Below are 22,308 nucleotides of genomic sequence, written 5' to 3'. Positions count from 1 at the left end.
AAAGGACAGATTATTGACAGCTATTTGGGAAAATGCATTTTAACACGGACTTGCAGTGGATTGTATTAATAGTTATGCCTATACTGTACAAAGATGCTTAATTTAAATATGAATTAGCAAAAAAGCTGTTATTTAAGTCATTTTTTGTTTTTCACAAGTGCTAGGTTGTACAGCATTTATACACTTCAAATACAGATGCAAAGTGCTTATGTATTTATTGGCTATCAATAAAATGTAGAGGATTGCAGCAATGATTAAGTTGAAGTTTTAATATATTAAATTCCAACAATAACTTTCTCTATTATTACAAAAAACAATGACGCTTTCCAATTGCTTGCTTGCACTGTGTTCTTTTGGGAGTTCTTGAGCTGGCTGTTCTAGGTCATTGAAGACACACCTGCGTCTCTCTCCAACTCATTTTAGGCCGTCTAGTGTTTGGGCTGTTCCACTTGCAACAAACAAGCCTCGAGATCCAAATACTACCTCCACCTCCTGCTCTCCCCCTTACACCATATGTCCTTGGTGAGGGAAAGACCCCAAGTGCTCCTTTGCATACACTGAATCTGCTTTCATTCACGCTTGTTCCTCAAATATCATCCCACAGGCCTGATTAATATCACACAACATATTGATACGTTTTAAAATGCCACTCAAAGCTGGTTTGCTAGTCTTAAGTCATAGAACTGCATCATTTACCAGAACAAAACCTGACTCAGTCTTGTGCCTGGGAAAGCCTTGTAATGACTCACCCCGTAAAAGATGGACGTGCAATAGTGGCTCTTTTTTTTATTTTTTCCCCATTGACGTGTGCATTTCATTTCTGTGCTTAAGTATGTGGACATTTAAAGACAATTTCTGCTGGAAGTTCCATAGATTTGTGTAATGGAGAGAGACTAACCCATTTCCACACTACCTTAACATTAAACTAATGAATGCAGCTTTCAATGTCACTGCAAAGTACAATACAGTGTTCGTCTCTCCTGAGAATGAGCAGAGTATAGAAGGCTTTAATGAAGAAGGGAAGAGGGGGAAATGGACAGAGTAGAAAAGACAAAGAGGAGGGGTGCTGAGGGCTGGGTCAGTCTGGTGCATTGCTATCCCTGATACATTAACACTGAAAATGAGGACAAACTAAATGGGGGGTGGGGTAATACAAGGGTACACTTTTCACCATCTCCTCTTTTGTCTTTTTCTAGGAAGCAGCTGGAAGCACCTTAAACACGTGCTTTCTGGTAGAGCCACACGGGGAAACACCACGAAACAGTGGAACAAAGCTGCGCAGTAACAGCGTCACTTCACATACAGCAGAGGTATTCTTGCAAGCGTAAGTGAAGCACAGAGTGGGGTAGCAGTCCCAGCACATTTACCAGAGGGGAAGGAAGGGAGGAGAGAGAGCAGATCTATGAGCAGCGGAGGAGGAGGAGGAGGAGGAGGAGGAGGAGGAGAAGGCAGTGCAGGGGGTGCTGCATGCTCTCAGAGTGTGACAGAGATAGAGCGATTCCATGAGCGAGGAAGGAGACACATGCAGAAGCAAAGGCAGAGATGAGGAGCAAGCACTGAGCTAGAGGTAGTGCGAGACGAGGAAAGAAAAACAGGGGGAAAGGAGAGGAAGGAAAGTCGGGAAGGTTGACGGAAGGAGACATACGAAAGATGATGATGGAGGACTAAAATAGAGAGATTTTTATGCTTGGTTTCTGCGGCAGATGTGACTCTTGACTGAAATTAACCAGAGGACAGCACTGCCATCTCTTCTCAAGCTCTGCCTCACTGGATGCAGCAAAGGCAGCTGATTTATTACTGAGGGGCTGGGTGGCAGTGTGTGCGTGTGTGCAGGTTTTTATGGTCCTTGCAGCGTGCGGTGCTGTGGGAGAAGGACAATTCCTTCAGTCATAAAATGACATTCAGTAGGCAGCGGCTCTGTGCATCCGTGCGGCTCAGCAGTGCTCAGTAAGACGGTTTGTAGCTGTTTACCTCTGAGGTAGTGGGAGAGCATGTGCCATATGTTTGTGTGTTTAGGCTAGGGTGGCAAGGGTGCAGTAAAGGCACAGTGCCGATGATGCAAGGACGGAGCGGGACGACTGATGGCAGGGACTGCAGCTGAAGTGCAGAGAGGGGCCTGGAGGTCGGCAGGACGAAGAGCAGAACAACGGAGGACGTAGGAGACAGAGTTGGGGCAAAGAAGATCATGGCTGTCACAGAGTGAGAAATAGCATATGCTGTAGCGTTAGATCAGAGTGGTGCGGCAGGGGGGAGGAAAGGCATCACTGTAAAAAAGGGGGAGGGGGGAGAAACCAAGAGAGAGAAGCAATCAGCTTAGCACCTCTTCGGGAGGAGGAAGACAGGACAGAACCAGGACACATCAGAAATGGTCATTCAGGTCAGTGTGTAGAGGTCAGGGTGTTGGTGTGGGACAGAAGGAGATCTGGGGGGTCCGGTCCCCTGCTCCTGCTACTGGCAGGACCAGAGGCCCCCATAAGCTGAAGGTGTTCACCTGAAGAAAGAAGACATATTTTGGCAGTGGTGAAAGAGCTGTCCCCTCTCTGTCACCATGGGAGAATGGACCATTTTAGAGAGGCTGCTGGAAGCGGCTGTCCAGCAGCACTCCACAATGATTGGGAGGTAAGAACCTGTGTGTTTTGTGTCCATTGTGTTTGTACTGTGTTAGTTGATGACATCCCAACACTAGACCCTCAAATAAGCTCTCCTCTGTTCTACACTACCTCACTGTCACCCCCACTGCGCCCCTTTCCTTTTACCTCCCACATTATTAGTTGGTGGATAAACCAGTAACACATAATCAATAGCTAAGCTTTACTGTGCATTATGGCTAATTCACAGAGGATACATAGTGATGTCGTTAACCAACACAAGGGAAGTAAGACTGAGGTCAAGGCAGTGTCTTGATTTCTCCATGTAAATTCTGACAAAGGGTTAGAATTTGCATGGGACTGTTTAGTGATGTGTTGAACAGATGAGTTTTTTGTTTGATCATCAGTGGAGGAATGCTGTCGTGACTATGGTGGACAAAATAGTGCTTCACATCACCACTGATTATGTTGAAAAGTGATAATTGTACTCGTTGACTACAGTTCTGCTGTAAGCACTCTTTGCAAATAGCCAAGAATAGAAGGGCTTTGTCCATACAGCTCCAGTATTCAGTGGATCTGCAGATACCAGGATTTTAATTTGGATTGTTGGAGTTACCTTGAACTGAGGGCAGTCTGCTACAAGGGCACAATCTAACCCAATCTTTTCTCAAGGGCCTCTTACACGTGTGATGTGTGTTAGATACAGTAAGTGAAAATTGACAAACTCTCTTATTGACTCGAGTGTGTTCAGAGTGATCTTACTTCTTAATACTAAAACAGAGATTATGTGAGCTGTGCAATTTCTGCTGCTGTGTATAAATATAAGGACCTGAACTGAACTGGAGACTTCTGTTTTTGATTGTCCACTACAGGAAGCTTTATGCTCATAACACTCTGTGTATTGTTGTGAAGTATTGAAGTCTGGCAGAGCGAATAGTGATACCGCCTGAAGAGGGTCTTGGGTTTGATTCCCAGGCATGCTGGGTGGGGCCTTCTGTGAGAAGTTTGCATGTTCTCATTATGTCTGCATAGGTTTTCCCTTGGTCGTCCGGATTCCCCCTATAACATGAACATTAGTGTCTCCTCTGGGGCCAAGATTATTTTGAAAAGAAGATTCCAAAATCTCAGTGGTTAAAATAAAGGATGGAAAATGGAAGCAGAAGCTAATTAAAGCACGGGCAGCGTTGTGAGTAAAGTGGTAAGACCTAATGGTATAATGTGCTACAAAACAAAAAGAGAGATGTCGTCTTCTTAGTGACAGTGTTAGCAGTGAATGTTGGGATTACATTCAACAGGTGGCCAGAAAAAGGAGACGAAAGAGATGTCCGTGTTGCTCTGTTTCTGCTGGATATGTAAGTAGGCCTCGGTTTGCTAACATGTAGCCATTACCAAGTGGTAAGATACTCACTAACTTTACATCTGTTGTGGAGTCTTTCCACCCTTTAGTGGTCAAAAACATTTCATGCAGTGTTAATCCAGCCATTGGCTGAAAGTAATCTGTACGCCACCTTTAATTTACCAGAGGCACAGAAGCAACTCTCAATTTGTCTGCTACTTTCAATAGTCATTTTGGTCACATGATGTCATGGCATTAGCATGTATGTTTGAGCTATTTGTTGATCATGCACATCACCGGCTGGACATTTAATACAGGAATTTAAACACACAAACAAACCTTCTATTTAAGCACACCACATCATTCCCATTCTAATTTTACTTGGCAAATACTTAAGAATATTGTAAAAAGTAATTCCTTCCCTATTAGTGTTGAAAAGAGTTTCTGAAACCAGTGCTCTGTAAATGATCCCGATGTGTTTTGGCTTCCCTCACACGCTGCTTGTCCTATACCAGCTCTGTAGTTGACCCAAGGGCTGTAGTTGTAATACTAGCTTCCCAGTCAGGCTCCCTCCCTCTCTGTTTGTCCATTTGAGCCAAGAAACATTGTGTGAATCCATGTCCAATATGCAAGCAAGTCTGGTCCTCACTCCCTAAGCATATTAATAATTGCTCAAGTCTTTGAATCATTTAAAGGTCATATTATTTTGTAAATATTTTGTAATTGTGTAATTGAACACCCCAGACACACATTAGACATTGACATTAGGCTCATTGTAACATTAAAACTAATAAAACAAAGACTTGATTCCTAATCCAAAGCATGTGTCTGCATGGTCAGGAAATTATTGAGACATTTAATAATGTTTTCTCATGTAACAGCAAGTTGGAGAATTGTTCACCAATGGCACAACTTTGTGCCTTTAAGGTGCCTCCTAGTTAAAAAGAGCCTCTCTGCACTTTATAGTGTTTGGAGTCCAAAATGTTTACGGTACTCTGACCTCTATGGGTTGAAAGGTTCAAGTCTGTTGCACCACTGACCATTTCCAACATTGTTGGGTGTGGTCAGACATGGTCCACTGCACTTCTCAACACAACTAACTGTGATGTGGTCCCTAAAGTGTGTCGTGAAGCTCTGTCTTCAGGGTGAGCATGCACCAGTGTTTGTGCCTCACAAATGTCAGTGTCTGTAGTGTCCACCAGTCTGCATGTGTCTCTGTCCGACCCAGTCCAGTCCTGATCTCCTCTAGTCTCCTGCATTACACTGTGGAACATGTTGCATGTCAGTCACATCTAACCCAAAGACACGCTCACAGAAAAGCATTGTTGGATGTCTAGACTGTCGACCCAATATACAATTAAGATATATTTTAATTGTATATCTTAGGCTAACCTATGCCCCCTGTTGAGCAGATGATTGCACATACACCACAAGGTTTATAAGAGTGGGGACCTGGCATAGGTTAGCTTAATTATGGTCTTTAGTAGAAACAGACAAAGAAGAGTTGCATCTGTGCCTTTGACTAACCACTGGTGGCTTGCATACTGTGACTCATAAAAATGAATGTTGTAAATAAGCTTCTGTACAGAGGTTCACTGAGTTCATGGATGACAAATGATCGCATTTATGATGACGCTAAGAAAAATAATTAGACCTGATTCTGGACTTTACTGGGAGTTCACATTCACTCTGAAATATCAGATGGGTAAGAAATAGATTTCACCCTGTTCTGTAAGTCCTGTTTACCCAATATGTTTGTTATATCTGAGCAGTATTTAAACAGAAGCTTCATTTGCATGAACAGAAAAAATTCATCCAAATAAAGCTTTTCTGATCAACCCATTTAAAAAGACGTTTTTACCCATAATGCAAATGCACGTTAAAATATACAAATAGACAGTTAGTTCAAATATCTCGAAATAAAGTAATTTATGTTGTATGTGGTTAAGCCTCAAAGCTGCTTTGGAGACCACACATGTGTATCAAACATGTGTACAAATGCCTTAGAGGTCATACATTCACTCTGTGTGAAATAGGGTTGCTGCATCTTTCTTTGCACTGCAATGCTGTAGTGGGGTCAGTGCCAAAGACAAGTAGAGCGCAACCGCAGGCAGAAGATAATGGAGGAGGAGAGTGAAGTGAGGAGATGAAATGATAAGGGATAGGATAAAGGATGTAAGGATGAGGATGTAAGGAGGATCTGAGGACGGAGTACAAAGAGGCAGAGGCAGGAAGTCTTTTGGAGCTTAGTTTGGAGCTGAGACTGACCTGCTGCTGTTCCTGTTGTGGAAACTGATAAGTTTACACCAGACATTGTTACATCTTTTGTTCATTCAGGTGTACAGTGTAGCTCATGAAACAGTGAGGGGTGCACAGTATGGACAAACACTTAAAACATCTGTCATAGAGTTTTGCTCTGAGCCGCACCTCATGACATGAGCACCTCTCAGCACTGTACTTGTATTGTCTACTTCATTTGCTATTGAAAACACCTTGGGATCTGTGAGTTTTGGCTAAATTAACCTTTCAACAATGACATGTTGATTTAGTCAATTTGACAATATACCTTCCATCTCAGTAGTGTAAATTGTTTGTAAATGTTTTATCAGTATTACGTAGCTCTTTGTATCAGCAACTGCTGTAAAGTGGCTCATTAAAAATGTATATGTATTTGACCAGCCTTTTAATATAATGTACTCAGTGGAGTTTCCTTTGGGGAGTTCTGTGAAATGATATTGGGACCTTAATCCACCCTACTGCGTGTTCATGTTATATGTTCATACAGACCATTGTGTAATGACCAGGTTGTGGGAGATTAAAAAGGCTACACAGTATCTCTGTGTTTTCTTCTCCTAAAGCCACACAGAAGGAAAGTTTGGCTCATGTTAAAAACCCTCTGTGTTATGTTTCATGCACCTATTTGTGTCCTCATGTTTCTCTCTAAATAGGTCAAGGTACAGTATCCAAAAGAGTTGAGACAGCCTTGAGCCCATAGAAGGACACTCAAATGTACTTAACATGTCTGATTGTTCAGATTTGATCAGGGCCGTTTTACGCCAGCAATTGGATCTATATATTATCCTCTTCCTGAATAAAATCTATACACTATATGAGAAGATTATGTTGCAAAGGAAAAGGCTGGTGGATTATCTTAGAGGTTGACAGCATTAATGATCCATCTATCTGTCGTTCAAACCCCACTATTTTCCTGCACATCTCACTCATTAGTATATTTGTGTAGTAACTGCTGATGTTGAATTATATTGATTATAGTGTTCAAAGGGCTGATTTAGTTTGAAAATCAGCTCAGTTGAGCTCAGAATTGCTTTGGCTCAAAGCAATTTTTCATTTTGGCAACACTTGGGAAGTCTGCATGAGTCCAAAAAAGGATGTGTCTTGGATAATGTTCGTTTGTTGTCGGGCTGGAACAAATGACAATGAAAATTTTATTGTGATCCCTTTGACAATATTCTCTACGCTCAAAACATATAGATTTTCCCACTTTCCCCACCCACCCACTCCTCTTATTGGTCAGCATCTGTCATGATCTGATTCTAACATACAAAGAGTTTAAACATCTAAATTGTGACTTTAGGCTCTGAGAAAATTGTGACTTTTTGGCGTATAAGCCAAAGTATGTTTGTATCTATATTTATTGCACCCTAAACTGTGCAGAATAGCTGTGTTGAGCACTAGAAAGGTTCATCAACATCACATGGAGGTTTTGGTCTGCTTGCATTTTGCGTTCTCAAGATCTAATTCAGGATTAGCGGTGTGCCAGGGTTGTCTTCTCTTATTAGCAGGAATTAAAAGATCAGAAATGATCAGTGACACCCAGCCAGGCTGAAGCTCTGTGAACTATATGAGTATCACATTCCTCTTGTAAACGCATACGGAAATACAGCTCAGCTCAGGAGTACATGTTAAGCCAGTCCAGTGTCAACATTTACACCCTGAAAGCTTTGGAATTAAACATTTTAAAGTAAATACATTAACCAAGTATTTTTTTAATTGGATTTCACTTCTGCAATAGACCTACCGATCAAAGAAAATAGATTGTCTAAAAGTTAGATCAAGTTTCCCCACATACATTGTTTTACCCATTCAAGGCAATCACTTTAATCACTTTTAATTTGGCTAATGTGAATCTATAGTGACACAAATCCACGGATGCACAGTGTTATGATTTGATGCATGATGTTTTCAGGACACACTGAAGCAAATTGTGATTCCTCTTTTAGATGCTATTCAATTTATCATTTCCCTCTTGCTGTTCAAAAACAAATTACCCCGCCGCTCCTAACACTATCTGAATAACTCTGGAACCTCAACACTCAGCAAAGAGCTTGATTTAAAGAGAACTGCTGATATCATCGTAATGTATTCAATGGTAATTTCAGATGAAAGCAAAAAAAAGTTCAGATGAAAGATGTGTCACAAAGACAAATGGGGCGGAGGCAAGCTACAGCTGCCTCACGCCGCATCATCATCAGCTCCCTCACGCGCAGTTAGGCCTTGTCAAGAATCAAAGAAAGATGTTTTGCCTCGTCCTACTCCTGTTCGGCTTGATGGAGGACAAAACAAGGGCAATTTGACTATGCTGTTGTTAAATTCTGCTAGAGCTCGTGTTGTAAAAGGTCTTAATCAGTGGTTAAAATGTGGGCACATTTGATTTGAATATGTATCGCTTCTCAGCACCTCAGGCTATCACACACTCAGCTGGATACGTGGGCTAAAGACTTCCAACTATATTTAAACAGTTCGAGGCTGGAAAATGTCTTAGCTATACTATAATTAAGCTGCCTAATTTCTCTGTGCACGGTGGTCTTTGTTCATTATGTGCTGCCGTCAGCAATCAGCCAGGCGTCTTATCAGGAACATATGGGTGGGAAGAATATTTGGACTTAATCAGGTTTTTGCCAGTTTCTTTGGAGCAGCAAGGCCCATGCACACTGTAATGAGCGCCCTATATTCACCAATTTAAGTTTCTTGTAATTTATCTGGAGTTGAGCTCAGGAGCTCAGGGCCATCGGTGCCGTCCCTGGAGCTGCCTGCTGTGTGAATGAACGTGTATCTATCTGTGTGTGTGCGCAACTGTGCTTGTATTTGTGTGTGTGCTGTGTGAAGGCCTTCTGGGAAATGTAGTGCTTGCATGTCCAGCCAACACACCAGCCAGGAGCCACCACAGTCTCACAGGTCGATCCTCAAGTCATCAATCTCCGCTCGGGCAGCCTCGTCCTTGTCTCGCATGCCCTGTCATTGTTCTATTTGGTCTGTAGTCCTTGAAGCTTAAAGCCTATAAAGACTGTTGTTATTAACACAAGAATAGGTGCACGTAGACTATCGTACTTCTCATTAGGAATAAAGGATGGTAGTTGTTTTGCAGCATGAGGAGTTGGCCTTTATGACATTGAATACATGATGACAAAAAGAGGAATATTTTTAGGATTACGACACTGGACTGAACAACGGCATGTGGTGTAGTTTTATGTTATAACTGCTAAAGCAACTATTTTAATTTAAATGTATACACTCTATTAAAGTTGAATCATTTATAAGGTTATGGTACACTTTAATGTCCCTGTAGGGAAATTTGTCTGTCTCTGCATTTGGCCCATCCTTCAATACAGCCGGAGCCACCTGTCTGGAGCAGTGGTCGCTGCAGTGCAATTGACAACACTGAAAACCCAATTTTTTTTTATTTTTTATTTTAAATCATTTTACGTTGGAAATTAATTTAAGTTCTGAAGATGCATCAGTAAGGGCCCTTTTGAAACGTATCCTTTGACTCACCCTTACTAAATTACATTGATGGTGTTCATCAAGCAGGGAATACAAACTCTTGAGGAGTGAGGTGATGGAGAGGGCCAATAAGACACCATCAGCATGTGTTGTTTCTATAAAGGTTGACATGGTTTAAAAATAGTGAAAATAGCCGTTCTAGACTCCGGGCTGTCCATGCACATTCTGCTTGAAGCGTATTGGCTTGTTACTCGGGAGGACTTAAAACACTGATGTTTGCAGATAACCTTCGTTCAGTGTATTCTGCTAATGCAGCAATCTGCCCAGTGCTGATTACCCTGTTATCCAGCAGTATTGTACACACACACACACACACACACACACACACACACACACACACACACACACACACACAAATATACACACACACACACACACAAATATACACACACACACACACACACAAATATACACACACACACACAAATATACACACACACACACACACACAAATACACACACACACACACACACACAAATATACACACACACACACACAAATATACACACACACACAAATATACACACACACACACACACACAAATATACACACACACACACACACACAAATATACACACACACACACACACACACAAATATACACACACACACACACACACACACACAAATATACACACACACACACACACAGTCCTGATTTTTCAATAACATAAAAGTGCAAAGAAACAAGTGTAGACTAAACATCTGCAATGCTCAGAAGTTTTTTGAAGCGCTATAGCCATTCGGTGTAAGTTTACTCCGCTGAGAAAAGGTTGTTCCAGGGAGCTGTATACAGATTGGTGTAGTGAGCAAATAAGAATATGCTTGCACGTTTTTTTGCTTGCAAGGTTTACCATTAACACAAGACTAAAAGCTTGTTAATTGGGTTAGCTGTAAGTTCTTTGGACATCTAGAGGCATAAACAATACAGTGACATTGATGAAGGATGATGTGTTGTGTGTTATTTTGAGATAATTGTGACTACAGGCAGGAATAGGGGGCAACTTAGCTGTAAATACTAAAGCCAAATTGAATTTAAATGACATCTGCCAGGGATAGCTGAAATCAGGAAATAGAGTTTAGTTATTGCTACTGGCAGATGTTCAGGTTTGTCGACAATGGAACAGAGAAGAGTAAAGTCGTGTGGTCCAGAAAACATATTATTGACTGCACATGTCTGACAGGGACATGCCAGCAGGGCGCGACCCAATACGCTCTGTAAAATGAATAAATACGGTTCACTTCTGGCAGAGCAAAGGTGTATGTGCACAAAGTCAAAATCAGTGTAGCGCATTGCTCACAGCTGCTCCACGCCAGCAGCCGGACATGTGCGCCTCTTGCACACGTCACACACATGAGTGCTCCCGTTCAGTGTCTGTGGCCTCCTGTCTGTCTTTGTCACACTCACAGGTGGAGCAGGAGCTGTCCCGTTGCACATCACTGCTCTATTTTCAGTGGTTTTCACGCTAACACATGCCACTGCGGGGCATCTGTTGCCTCCTTCCCCATTACATTTATTATAAGTCAAGATGGTTTACTCCCAAATCAATGCTGTTAAATGTTTTTCAACTGTGTCACGCCAGTTTTTTTTCTGTGCACTTACCTTTTGCTGGTTGCTGTGGTAACTGCTGGTGTGTGGGCCTGGTTTGACATGTGTATATGAATGAGCAAACCTGCTGAATGTATTGTTAAGACAGAGGCATCTACAGTTTTTCCCCTGTGGTCTGCTGGTAACTGGTGTCTTCAGGTGAGCGTGTTTGAGCAAGGTGTGTGTGACATAAGCACCAGGGAGCCCCATGATGTGCAGGCTTTCCTGGCTCATTAGAAAAAGCTGACGGTGCAGCCCCTGTGCCCCTCTCCCTCTCCCAGCACCCCCTCCACCTCCGCAGTGGATCGACACCAGCGCACCGGCCGCTCTGAGACCTTAAAGAGCATCTGCTGCACTGCTCTGTCCCACACTGCAGCAATGCACTAATGACGCTCCATGGGAAGTCCCGGCTTTTAGAGAACATCTAACATGGCTGCCAATAAGATTACCATGCTACAATAAATCACCTCATATACAAGTGCAGATTATTGGTTGGATACCGTCAGATTTTGACTGCTTAGTTTTAAGAATCGCCTATTTATTTTGAATATATATTTACTCTGTTTATCATACATAATTCAATTATTTCTCACTTTAGTGTCACTGTTTCATTGCTGCCTTGATTTAATGAACAGTGGCATCAGCCCCAGTGTTGGAGCATGTTTAACACCTGTGTTGTTTTACTGAGCACAAAACCTTTATCAGCCACCTTTCCTTTGATCAATGACCTCATCTGTGCATGCCATCTGGAGCGTACCATCCGACCATGTTGTACTTTGTCACAGCAGTTGAGTGAAACAGATAAACGACAACACATGGTTGTGCATGCAACCTTTAGCCCATGAGCGTTTTCTAGTAAAACCAAATGAATACTTTTAATCAATGTTTGACAGTAAATTGGCTCTTTCCCTTCATTAGTGTGTTTTATTAATTTTTTGTTTTTCTCCACTCTCCTTCTCTTCCTCCTCTTCTTTCCTTTTGTCTTTGCAGGATCTTGCTGACTGTGGTGGTGATCTTCCGTATTCTTATAGTGGGAATAGTGGGAGAAAAGGTCTATGAGGATGAACAGATTATGTTCATCTGCAACACCATGCAGCCTGGCTGCAACCAGGCTTGTTATGACAAAGCCTTTCCGATCTCACACATCCGTTACTGGGTGTTTCAGATCATCCTGGTGTGCACCCCAAGCTTGTGCTTCATCACATACTCTGTGCACCAGTCAGCCAAAGCACGAGACCGCAGCTACTCTCTTCTGCACTCCCACATGGACCACTATGGACATGGCCACGCCCGCCACCATGACCACCATGCCCGCAAGCTGCACTCACGCAACATCAACGGCATCCTGGTGCACCCCGACAGCAAAGAGGACCATGACCTCCTGGATGTGAAGGAGATCCCCAATGGGCCCAGTCGGGGCTTGCCTGTCACAAAGAGCGCAAAAGTGCGGCGGCAGGAGGGCATTTCCCGCTTCTACGTTATCCAGGTGGTCTTCCGCAATGCACTGGAGATAGGCTTTTTGGCCGGCCAATATTTCCTGTATGGCTTCAATGTACCTGGGATGTTTGAGTGTGACCGATACCCGTGTGTCAAGGAGGTGGAGTGTTATGTATCTCGACCCACAGAAAAGACCGTCTTTCTGGTCTTCATGTTTGCAGTGAGTGGAATATGTGTGCTGCTCAACCTGGCAGAGCTTAACCACCTCGGCTGGAGGAAGATAAAGACAGCCATCCGAGGGGTACAAGCTCGCAGGAAGTCCATCTGCGAAGTACGTAAGAAGGATGTTTCCCACCTGTCCCAGGCTCCAAACCTGGGCAGGACCCAGTCTAGTGAGTCCGCCTATGTCTGACAGAGGCTCCTCTGGCCGGGGGCTCGAGGACCTGTCAGACTGTGGAGGAGAGCTTTTTCCTGGCTTAGAAACCTTAATTAAAGGGGCACAACTTAGACTCACCAATAGATTACTATTGAGGAGCACACACAGACTCTCTGTAGTTACAATGAAGTTCAGAGACACTTCAAGAATCACTTCAAAAAAGGCGACTGTGTTGCCTTTTTCTTGTATGAACTGTACCAGAGGGCTCTGCTCTGCCTAGGTGACACTAGGTGCCTTCATGAACTCTACAAACACACCTGAGCAATTACGAGTTAATACACTGAAAACCCAAGTTGAGTTATGTAGTATTTATTATTAGCCTTTTGCTGTTGGTTTCCTAAAACAGCCCCGAGTTTTTAATGTGTGCATATGCAAGTGCTTAAGCGTGTGCATGCACAGGCATGTATGTGGGAAAAAAGCCAATGTCTGACTCAAGTCAGGATCTTGAATGCTTAGCTAATCTGAGCTAGAAAGAGAAGGACAACTTTATTACTGTCCATAATACTTGGGATAAAGTCACTTATGGACTGGATGCACCTTTTTATTTATGCTTAAGTAAAGAAACAAACAGCACTAAAATGACTAACTTTAACTGGAACATGTCTCTGTACTGTACTAAGCTTTTTATGAAACTCTTTAGTCCACTCTTTGTCACTTTAGGTGCCAGACCGATGTTGTTATGGACTTCTGCTGAGAGTCGCAGCAGAGCCTTTGTTACAGAAACACTTGTATTGTCAACAGATACACTTCAGCAGCACTGTGTAACACACAACCTGATAGTGTTGCCTGTGAGGCTCACTGTTTCTTTCAAACTCACTAACAGTCCAGAGCAGTGTGTTTGTGATCACTGTCTAAATGGTTATCGCTGTTACATACTACTTTTTCAACTATTGTAGCCACAGGTATTTTCACATTTAACTCAAGATTTTTCACAAACAAATGGTGCCATAATGTACATAAATGAAGTGTATGACTTAAGCCTTTTTCCCCCTGTAGACGGGCTGTTTTGGATTGGGGGGGTTGAGCTTCAAGTGAAAATAATGAATCATAGATTTCCAGCTTTACCAATATATATTAATAATGTGCTTTTTGTTAAGTCTTCACTGTGGAGACTATACCCCAAAGTATTCTCCCTATGGACGATGAAAGGCATGTTATTGAAGCATTAATAGAATGGATAGCTAATGCCATGTAATTTAAAACAAAAATGTTTTATTTATTTGCATCCTGCTCCTGTGAAATGTAGTACTCAGCATGCATTGAGATGAAAAATAAAAGTGATATGATTATAGTATCCCCATGTGGGAATATTGGAAGGCTCAAGAGATGCAGCAATAATAATATATAGTATGTGAAAAAATATGTGAATAAATTATTATGCCAACAGAGATTTTTCGTGTAGTGCCTTTTTACATACTAATTTGTGTTCTGTATTTCCAGAAATACAGTATGTGTGCCTAATGCATTGGAACAACCTTATCACTCTTGCCCTGATTCACTAACACAAATGGTATTTCTCACAGTACTACAAGTTACACATTTAGTAACCTGGTTAATAAATTGTACCAACATTTGCTCCATATGTAAATTGATCATTAATCTCTAGGAATCATAAAGTGCTATGATGCAACTCCCAATTTCCCAATCTCGTTCATCTTGCATTATTTAATATAAAGAAATGATACAGCTCAGCATTAGGGTTCTCCCTGACTTTCGGCTCATGAATTATACATGCTTAACTCTCAAGATACAGAAGTTACCACAAGTAACTTTTCAATTTAATCTCTAATCTCAATTTAATCTCTTATTTTCTGCATTTTCTGTAAAAATATTTCCTTTTTATCTCAATGTAACACCCAAACTGGAGGATAGAAGTAATAGTGGTCGCAGCAATAGCAACACTTAAAATGTCCAATTTAGAATATAACTTTGTGTGTTTATACTTTTTTCCATGTAGTCTCCAGTATTTTCAGGCCTGCGCTGCGTGACTGGCGGTTTATTAGAGTGAATATGATCATTCCTGTAATGAGGAAGGTTACAGAAGCAGAGGAGGAGAGGTGTGGGGGTGGTGAACCTTTTAGCTGTATTAAACGGAGCGGACGGAAGTCACTTGGTCCTGGGGGACACTTTCCTCCAGCTAACCACCCTGACACAGGCTGGATCACACAGCCGTCCATAGGCTTTAGCATGTCCAATAATTAATCTTGTGCTTATTCACTTAAAAGCCATTGTGTATTTATATTGACATAGAGATATTAGTGATAGTACGCGGTCAATAAATGCATAAACAAAAGGTTGAGGATGTTGCTGGCCGTTGCTGTGGTGACAGGAGGTAATGATGTTAAGCGGCACATACAATACAGCAGTGAAGGGCAGGTCTGCAGCAGCTCTCCTCTCACTCCAGCAGCAGCACTCGAAGTATGGACGCAGCACTGCAGATGCACCACCAGCTGTTCAGTCACACGCACACACGCGCACGCATGCACGCACGCACAGGCACACACACAGGCACACACGCACGCACGCACGCACACACACACGCACGCTCGCACACACGCACGCACGCTCGCACACACGCACGCACGCTCGCACACACGCACGCACGCTCTCACACACACACACACACACACACACACACACACACACACAGAGAGAGAGAGAGAGAGAGAGAGCCGTCCATAGGCTTTATCATGTCCAGAGAGAGAGAGCGAGAGAGAGAGAGAGAGAGAGAGAGAAAAGGCTCCACTGACTTCCCTGCTGTATTTACTGAGTGAAGGAGGAGCATTTTACTTCTAAATCTGCAAGGAAGAAACACAAATTCATTATTGGCAGCATCTTACATTAGTGGTAAAAACATAATGGTGGGAACTGGCTGTATGCACTTTCACATGAGAACTGAATTTGTTACTGAGCCATTTATTTAGGAACTATTTGGCACTGCGAGCAAGTCACGTTGAATAATAGAGAAAGATGTGTTAGCTATAATTAACAAATTCTTTGAAACGTCTTATGAAAATCTGCACATTGGATAAACATTAACGTTTTTTAATGTAAAGTTATACAAAATAATATGTATTATTTTTTATTATAAAGACGCATACAATTTTGGATAAATGTATTTGTGTTACTGGCCTTTTCGAAAAAGAAGCACATCCTAGTTTGACAACTGGTCCAATTGGCCCCTTTTTCATCAAACTCATTTAACTCTTATAATTGTGTTTAATATTTGCTACGTCCACTGTAGCACAATCCATAGGATGTATCTGGACAAACTTCCATTCGGTTTGTTTGATCAAATTCACACTTAGAATATAGACTGTGTTCAATATTTGCTTAAAGTCAGTCAAAATGATGTACTTGAACTGTTAATAAATGCAGAAAATAAAGCATAGCTGAGTGAACTCTGCTCTCAGATGTAAAACATCTCATTTTGATTATGAGCAAAAACATTTCTTTTTCCAAGAATTAATTTTGTGAAATAGTTAAACTTTGCTATATCTACATTTAAACTGACCTCTACTTGGGGATATATAATCAACACACTTTAAAGCAGTGATTCCAAACCATAGGGCCGGGGCCCATGATGTGGCGGCAGGCATTATATTTAGGGGGCTGCAAATACAATACAGCTACTTGTTCTGAAAAAAATTGGTCCCAGAGATCAAAAAGGTAAAAAAAATTGTTTAATGTTAAAGATGCCAAATAGGACCATGCACTAAATTGGGCCCTTTTCACCACCTTGCTATTTCCAGTTGACTAAAATGTACTGGAATCTGTTTCCACATCCATTATATTAGATGCAAGATTCGTCGTATAAAACGTAAAATTCCGCTCTGTTTAGCACATTTCAGACGAGAACAATAAGGGTCGGCTACAGTATGTCATCGGTGTGACATCACTGATTTTGCGACAGCGGTTAAAGCATTCGGTTACCAAGGCGGTTGCTATGGCGCATTCTCGGGTTTGGCCGAATTAACTCGTGACATTTTTTTGTCATTGGTTAAAACTAAGCGTCCAGACTTCGTTGTGAAAAAATGAAAGCTATATTCCACTTATTAACAAACGTTGCAGCCCATCTTTAAATGTAATTTTACTTCCTGGTTATAATTGATGACATCACAATTGGAAGTTACCCATCAACCACAGGGCCAAAACTCATCGAATGTCAATTTTCTTTATTTAACAAATAAAAATATATGAGATCACCTTTATTTTGTTGAATTGATGTTTAGTGGATATTTTTTTTCCCACAAATAGCGACTTGATTGGTGTAAAACTATAATTTATAGTTGCAACAGGTATAAATACACCAAATAAAGTCAAAATTAGAAAATCATAAACCTGTCATACACACTTTAAAACAATTGAGATTTTAAGATTCTAAATTAGTATTGTGTGATCAACGTATTTACCAGTTGTGACCCAGCAAAGTGGGGTGCTAGAGGAAATGTTGTGTACCTAGGCAAGACTCTTCACCCACGTTGTCAAATAAAGGGCTTTGAGTATCGGTAATAATGTGTAATAATGTGTATTAATGTGTAATAATGTGTACCTACTATGTAGGTACACATGTATATTGTTGTGACGCTAATGTAAACTAAATGTAACAATAAATGTTACAACTGTGCCATAATTTGATCAAATCTGAAAACAAAAACAAATCGACTTGTAATTAATTGTATTTTTGATAAAGTTATTTATTTCATATTTTAAGTTTTAATAGAGGTAAGCCCTTAAGTAAACACTAAAGTTTACTCTATACCTATTTTAGTAAGACTCAGTGATGTGATGATGATGACACCACAAAAAGGAGAAATATAATGAAATAAATACAAATATACAAATATTGGTGTACACAAATTAAGTTGTATGGTATGGTCCCACATGGATTAAAAGAAGAAAAAAAAAAAGAATGAAAGAGCAACAGACAGATGAGAGATAAGTTAAAGTTACATGAGTCTCTGACGCGGCGATGAGACTTTAGAAGCAGCTGTTGTGTCTTTTTATGGATTTATAACACTGCCTGTACATTGTGGGCGACTCTTTAAAGTCTTCTGGCTTTAGTCCTAGTTTATTATAGTGACATTATGTCTGGGCCATTGAGAGGCATAGACATGTGGCTGTTGAAAGTGGATTATCCTTTGGACGTGAAGTCAAACACTCGTTTCTACTGCCATCTGGAGGATGAAAGCTGCATGCTCACTATAGACGCTACCAACAAAAAGTCTAAAAACAAAGGATTCCTCTTCTGTAACATTCCCAAAGGTTAAGGTTAAGGTAATTTATTGTCCCTCTAGGTAAATGTGTCTCCTGCATTTGACCCAGGAGGGACCAGTGGACTCACAGAAATTACTCCAGACTGAGCACTGAGCTTTTTGTTTCAGGTAGTTAGTGGCTGGCTAATGCGAAATTACATATTATTGTGGCTATGCTAATAAATGTTTCCCTACTTGCAAACAGTTTTAACAGGTCCAATTTCCAACTGTTTGGCTTTGAGGGCTTTTTCAGTGACTTGAGGACAAGAAAGCTTAGATGTAAATCTACAAAAACATTCCTTGTGGCGAGTTGTTGCTGCTTTTAAGTGTATACGGATTAAAGTATCAACCCTTATTATTATCAGTTTTATGCATTTTTTTGTAGGACTATCTAACAGTGGAGATAGGAAACAACAGCATGCTTCAACGTCTTCAAAATGTCTGTGACATTATGTGACTGAAACCCATGAGTAGCTGTAAACACTGATGCATCTCCTGAGGCGTGTAGTGAATTAAGTATAGTTCGATGTAAAACCACAACTTCACAGTTCATCCCACACTGCTAACTCGAGCAGGAAAGCTTGCAAATAGACGGTTTACCACACTGCAACAGTTCAGGAGTGCACTCATGAATTTTAAATGAAGCAAAGTAAATACTCACACAAGATGATGTGAAAAATGTATTAAGATATACAGAAATTAACCCCACTACCCCAGCCAAGGAAACAGAGGCCGATTAAACCCAACAGATGAGGAATATGTTTGCTGTTTGAATCTCTTCTGCTACAATGGATTAGAAATTGTATTTATGGGCTGTTGCCGAAGCGGAAGAACCCAGATGCCAGAAGTGCTAAAGCATTCAACTTTTGTTTTTCTGTGAGCTCGGAGGTTTGTGGAAATTTCAAACATAAAGCCATTATCTGAGGAAGAAAATAAACATTTACACATACTTGAGAGAGTCAAGTCAACTCTGGATTGCAGGAAGTTATGGATTTCTATATTCATTACAAAAAAAAAAATGGTGAATGGTCACATTTCTATAGAGATGTATACATTCCAGGCAATCAAAGAACTTTACATATGGGTGGACCGAGTTAAGTGACTTGCTCAAGGACACAAGAACCGTATTCATCTGTGGGAGCTGGAATTGCACCGGCAGCCTGTGGGCCAGTAGATCTGATCACACAACCAAGGATGTTTTATATATCACATTGTATCAACTGTTTCAGGTAAGGCATGCTTGTGACCATAGGGCATGCTTGTGACCGTAGGGCATGCTTGTGAGAGTAGGGCATGCTTGTGATCATAGGGCATGTTTGTGACAGTAGGGCATGCTTGTGACAGTAGGGCATGCTTGTGACCGTAGGGCATGCTTGTGACAGTAGGGCATGTTTGTGACAGTAGGGCATGCTTGTGACCGTAGGGCATGCTTGTGACAGTAGAGCATGCTTGTGACCGTAGGGCATGCTTGTGACAATAGAGCATGCTTGTGACCGTAGGGCATGCTTGTGACAGTAGGGCATACGTGTGACAATAGGGCATGCTTGTGACCGTAGGGCATGCTTGTGACAGTAGAGCATGCTTGTGACCGTAGGGCATGCTTGTGACAATAGAGCATGCTTGTGACCGTAGGGCATGCTTGTGACAGTAGAGCATGCTTGTGACCGTAGGGCATGCTTGTGACAGTAGGGCATGCTTGTGACAGTAGGGCATGCTTGTGACCGTAGGGCATGCTTGTGACAGTAGGGCATGCTTGTGACAATAGGGCATGCTTGTGACCGTAGGGCATGCTTGTGACAGTAGAGCATGCTTGTGACCGTAGGGCATGCTTGTGACAATAGAGCATGCTTGTGACCGTAGGGCATGCTTGTGACAGTAGAGCATGCTTGTGACCGTAGGGCATGCTTGTGAGAGTAGGGCATGCTTGTGAGAGTAGGGCATGCTTGTGACCATAAGGCATGTTTGTGACAGTAGGGCATGCTTGTGACAATAGGGCATGCTTGTGACCGTAGGGCATGCTTGTGACAGTAGGGCATGCTTGTGACAGTAGGGCATGCTTGTGACAATAGGGCATGCTTGTAACAATAGGGCATGCTTGTGACCGTAGGGCATACGTGTGACAATAGGGCATGCTTGTGACCGTAGGGCATGCTTGTGACCGTAGGGCATGCTTGTGACAGTAGGGCATGTTTGTGACAGTAGGGCATGCTTGTGACAATAGGGCATGCTTGTGACCGTAGGGCATGCTTGTGACAGTAGGGCATGCTTGTGACAGTAGGGCATGCTTGTGACAATAGGGCATGCTTGTGACAATAGGGCATGCTTGTGACCATAGGGCATACTTGTGACAATAGGGCATGCTTGTGACCGTAGGGCATGCTTGTGACAATAGGGCATGCTTGTGACAATAGGGCATGCTTGTGACAATAGGGCATGCTTGTGACCGTAGGGCATGCTTGTGACAGTAGGGCATGCTTGTGACAGTAGGGCATGCTTGTGACAGTAGGGCATGCTTGTGACAATAGGGCATGCTTGTGACAATAGGGCATGCTTGTGACCGTAGGGCATACTTGTGACAATAGGGCATGCTTGTGACCGTAGGGCATGCTTGTGACAGTAGGGCATGCTTGTGACAGTAGGGCATGCTTGTGACAGTAGGGCATGCTTGTGACAATAGGGCATGCTTGTGACAATAGGGCATGCTTGTGACCGTAGGGCATGCTTGTGACAATAGGGCATGCTTGTGACCGTAGGGAATGCTTGTGACCGTAGGGCATACTTGTGACCGTAGGGCGTAGTCTGGTAGTCCTGGACAGGTGCTGTTTTGTGTGTTGTTTTCTTATTTGCTCACACTGCTTGTCTGCCCCGTAAACAAACACATAAAATATTTTTTTTTCCTGAGGCAATCAGTCAATATTAGCAGATTGATTGCGATTGACTGGCTACTTGCAGCCATTCACCGCTTGGCTCTTCATCAAATTTTCATCTGCTCAGTGACCTACTCCAGCACTCATAATATTATGCCGCTAGTGGGGAGAAGAATCATTTCATTATCCTTCTTCTGTGTTTCTTGAATATCTCCCTATAGCCTCATTCATAAAGACTAAATTGGAGTTGGCTTTATAAGTCTCCGGAGTCTGCCCCACTTGCAGCTTCCTGACATCTTGCACCATCAATTCTTGTCAGCCTGTATTCGGCTCATTGCAGGTGACTGTGGCTGCTCTGTGCTATCCCGGCTTGGCCCTGCTTCATGTTGTTCCCCTCTCTGTACGTCTCCATCTGGTCCATCCTGCTCCTGACTCCCTCGACCTTGTGTGTCCTCGCCCACACGGACCCGCACTTGATTTCCCACCATGCACCTGGCCTTCTCTTGTCTGAATTAAATAGAGTGAGTGCAGTGATGGATTCCTGATCAGCACAACCTGTCATAGAGGTTTATTCTCTGTCAAAGCAGCTCAATAAACATCTGGACCAAGACAAATCCAGTTGTGCTTACACTAAATTTGACCTCATTGTTTCATATTTCTGTCACCATATACGGGTTATTCCTCAGCTCACGGAACAAATAAAACGTGCACCATCTTATAGAAGCATTTTAAATGTTCTTTATTCCTTAGCTTTGACTGCTAACTCGCTCCACATGATGCCCCAGAGGTCGCACAGTTATGGAGCACATGGCCTACTTTTCTTTGTGCCTATAATTTAGTCAGCTGCTTCACACAAAGGCACAAGAGAAATATATTTATTTACTCAATTTGAACAAATGTGTCAAAAATATATGTTAACCTATTCACTTCTCTCTAATCTTGTTCTAATTGCTACAACATGCTAATACTAACAATATTTACAGTTTACGTGAATAAA

At 42.0% G+C, this 22,308-nt stretch overlaps 1 protein-coding gene across 1 annotated transcript in view; it reads left to right on the top strand.

The window, feature by feature from the left end:
- Positions 1-1,444: 1,444 nt before the first annotated feature.
- Positions 1,445-22,308, top strand: part of LOC140360466 (gap junction delta-2 protein-like) — a 32,419-nt gene continuing 11,555 nt past the window's right edge. The window contains exons 1-3 of the mRNA XM_072445669.1: positions 1,445-2,619; positions 3,884-3,940; positions 12,307-13,159. Coding sequence (XP_072301770.1) covers positions 2,549-2,619; positions 3,884-3,940; positions 12,307-13,159 — 981 coding nt within the window. The 5' untranslated portion in view covers positions 1,445-2,548. The remainder of the gene's footprint in view (positions 2,620-3,883; positions 3,941-12,306; positions 13,160-22,308) is intronic.

This window comes from Eucyclogobius newberryi, unplaced genomic scaffold, assembly GCF_026437365.1.
Source record: "Eucyclogobius newberryi isolate DKJ021-1_F unplaced genomic scaffold, fEucNew1.0.hap1 SCAF_15, whole genome shotgun sequence".
Taxonomy (NCBI): Eukaryota; Metazoa; Chordata; class Actinopteri; order Gobiiformes; family Gobiidae; genus Eucyclogobius; species Eucyclogobius newberryi.
Note: the sequence above shows the minus strand (reverse complement) of the source record. Positions and strands in the feature narration are given on the sequence as shown.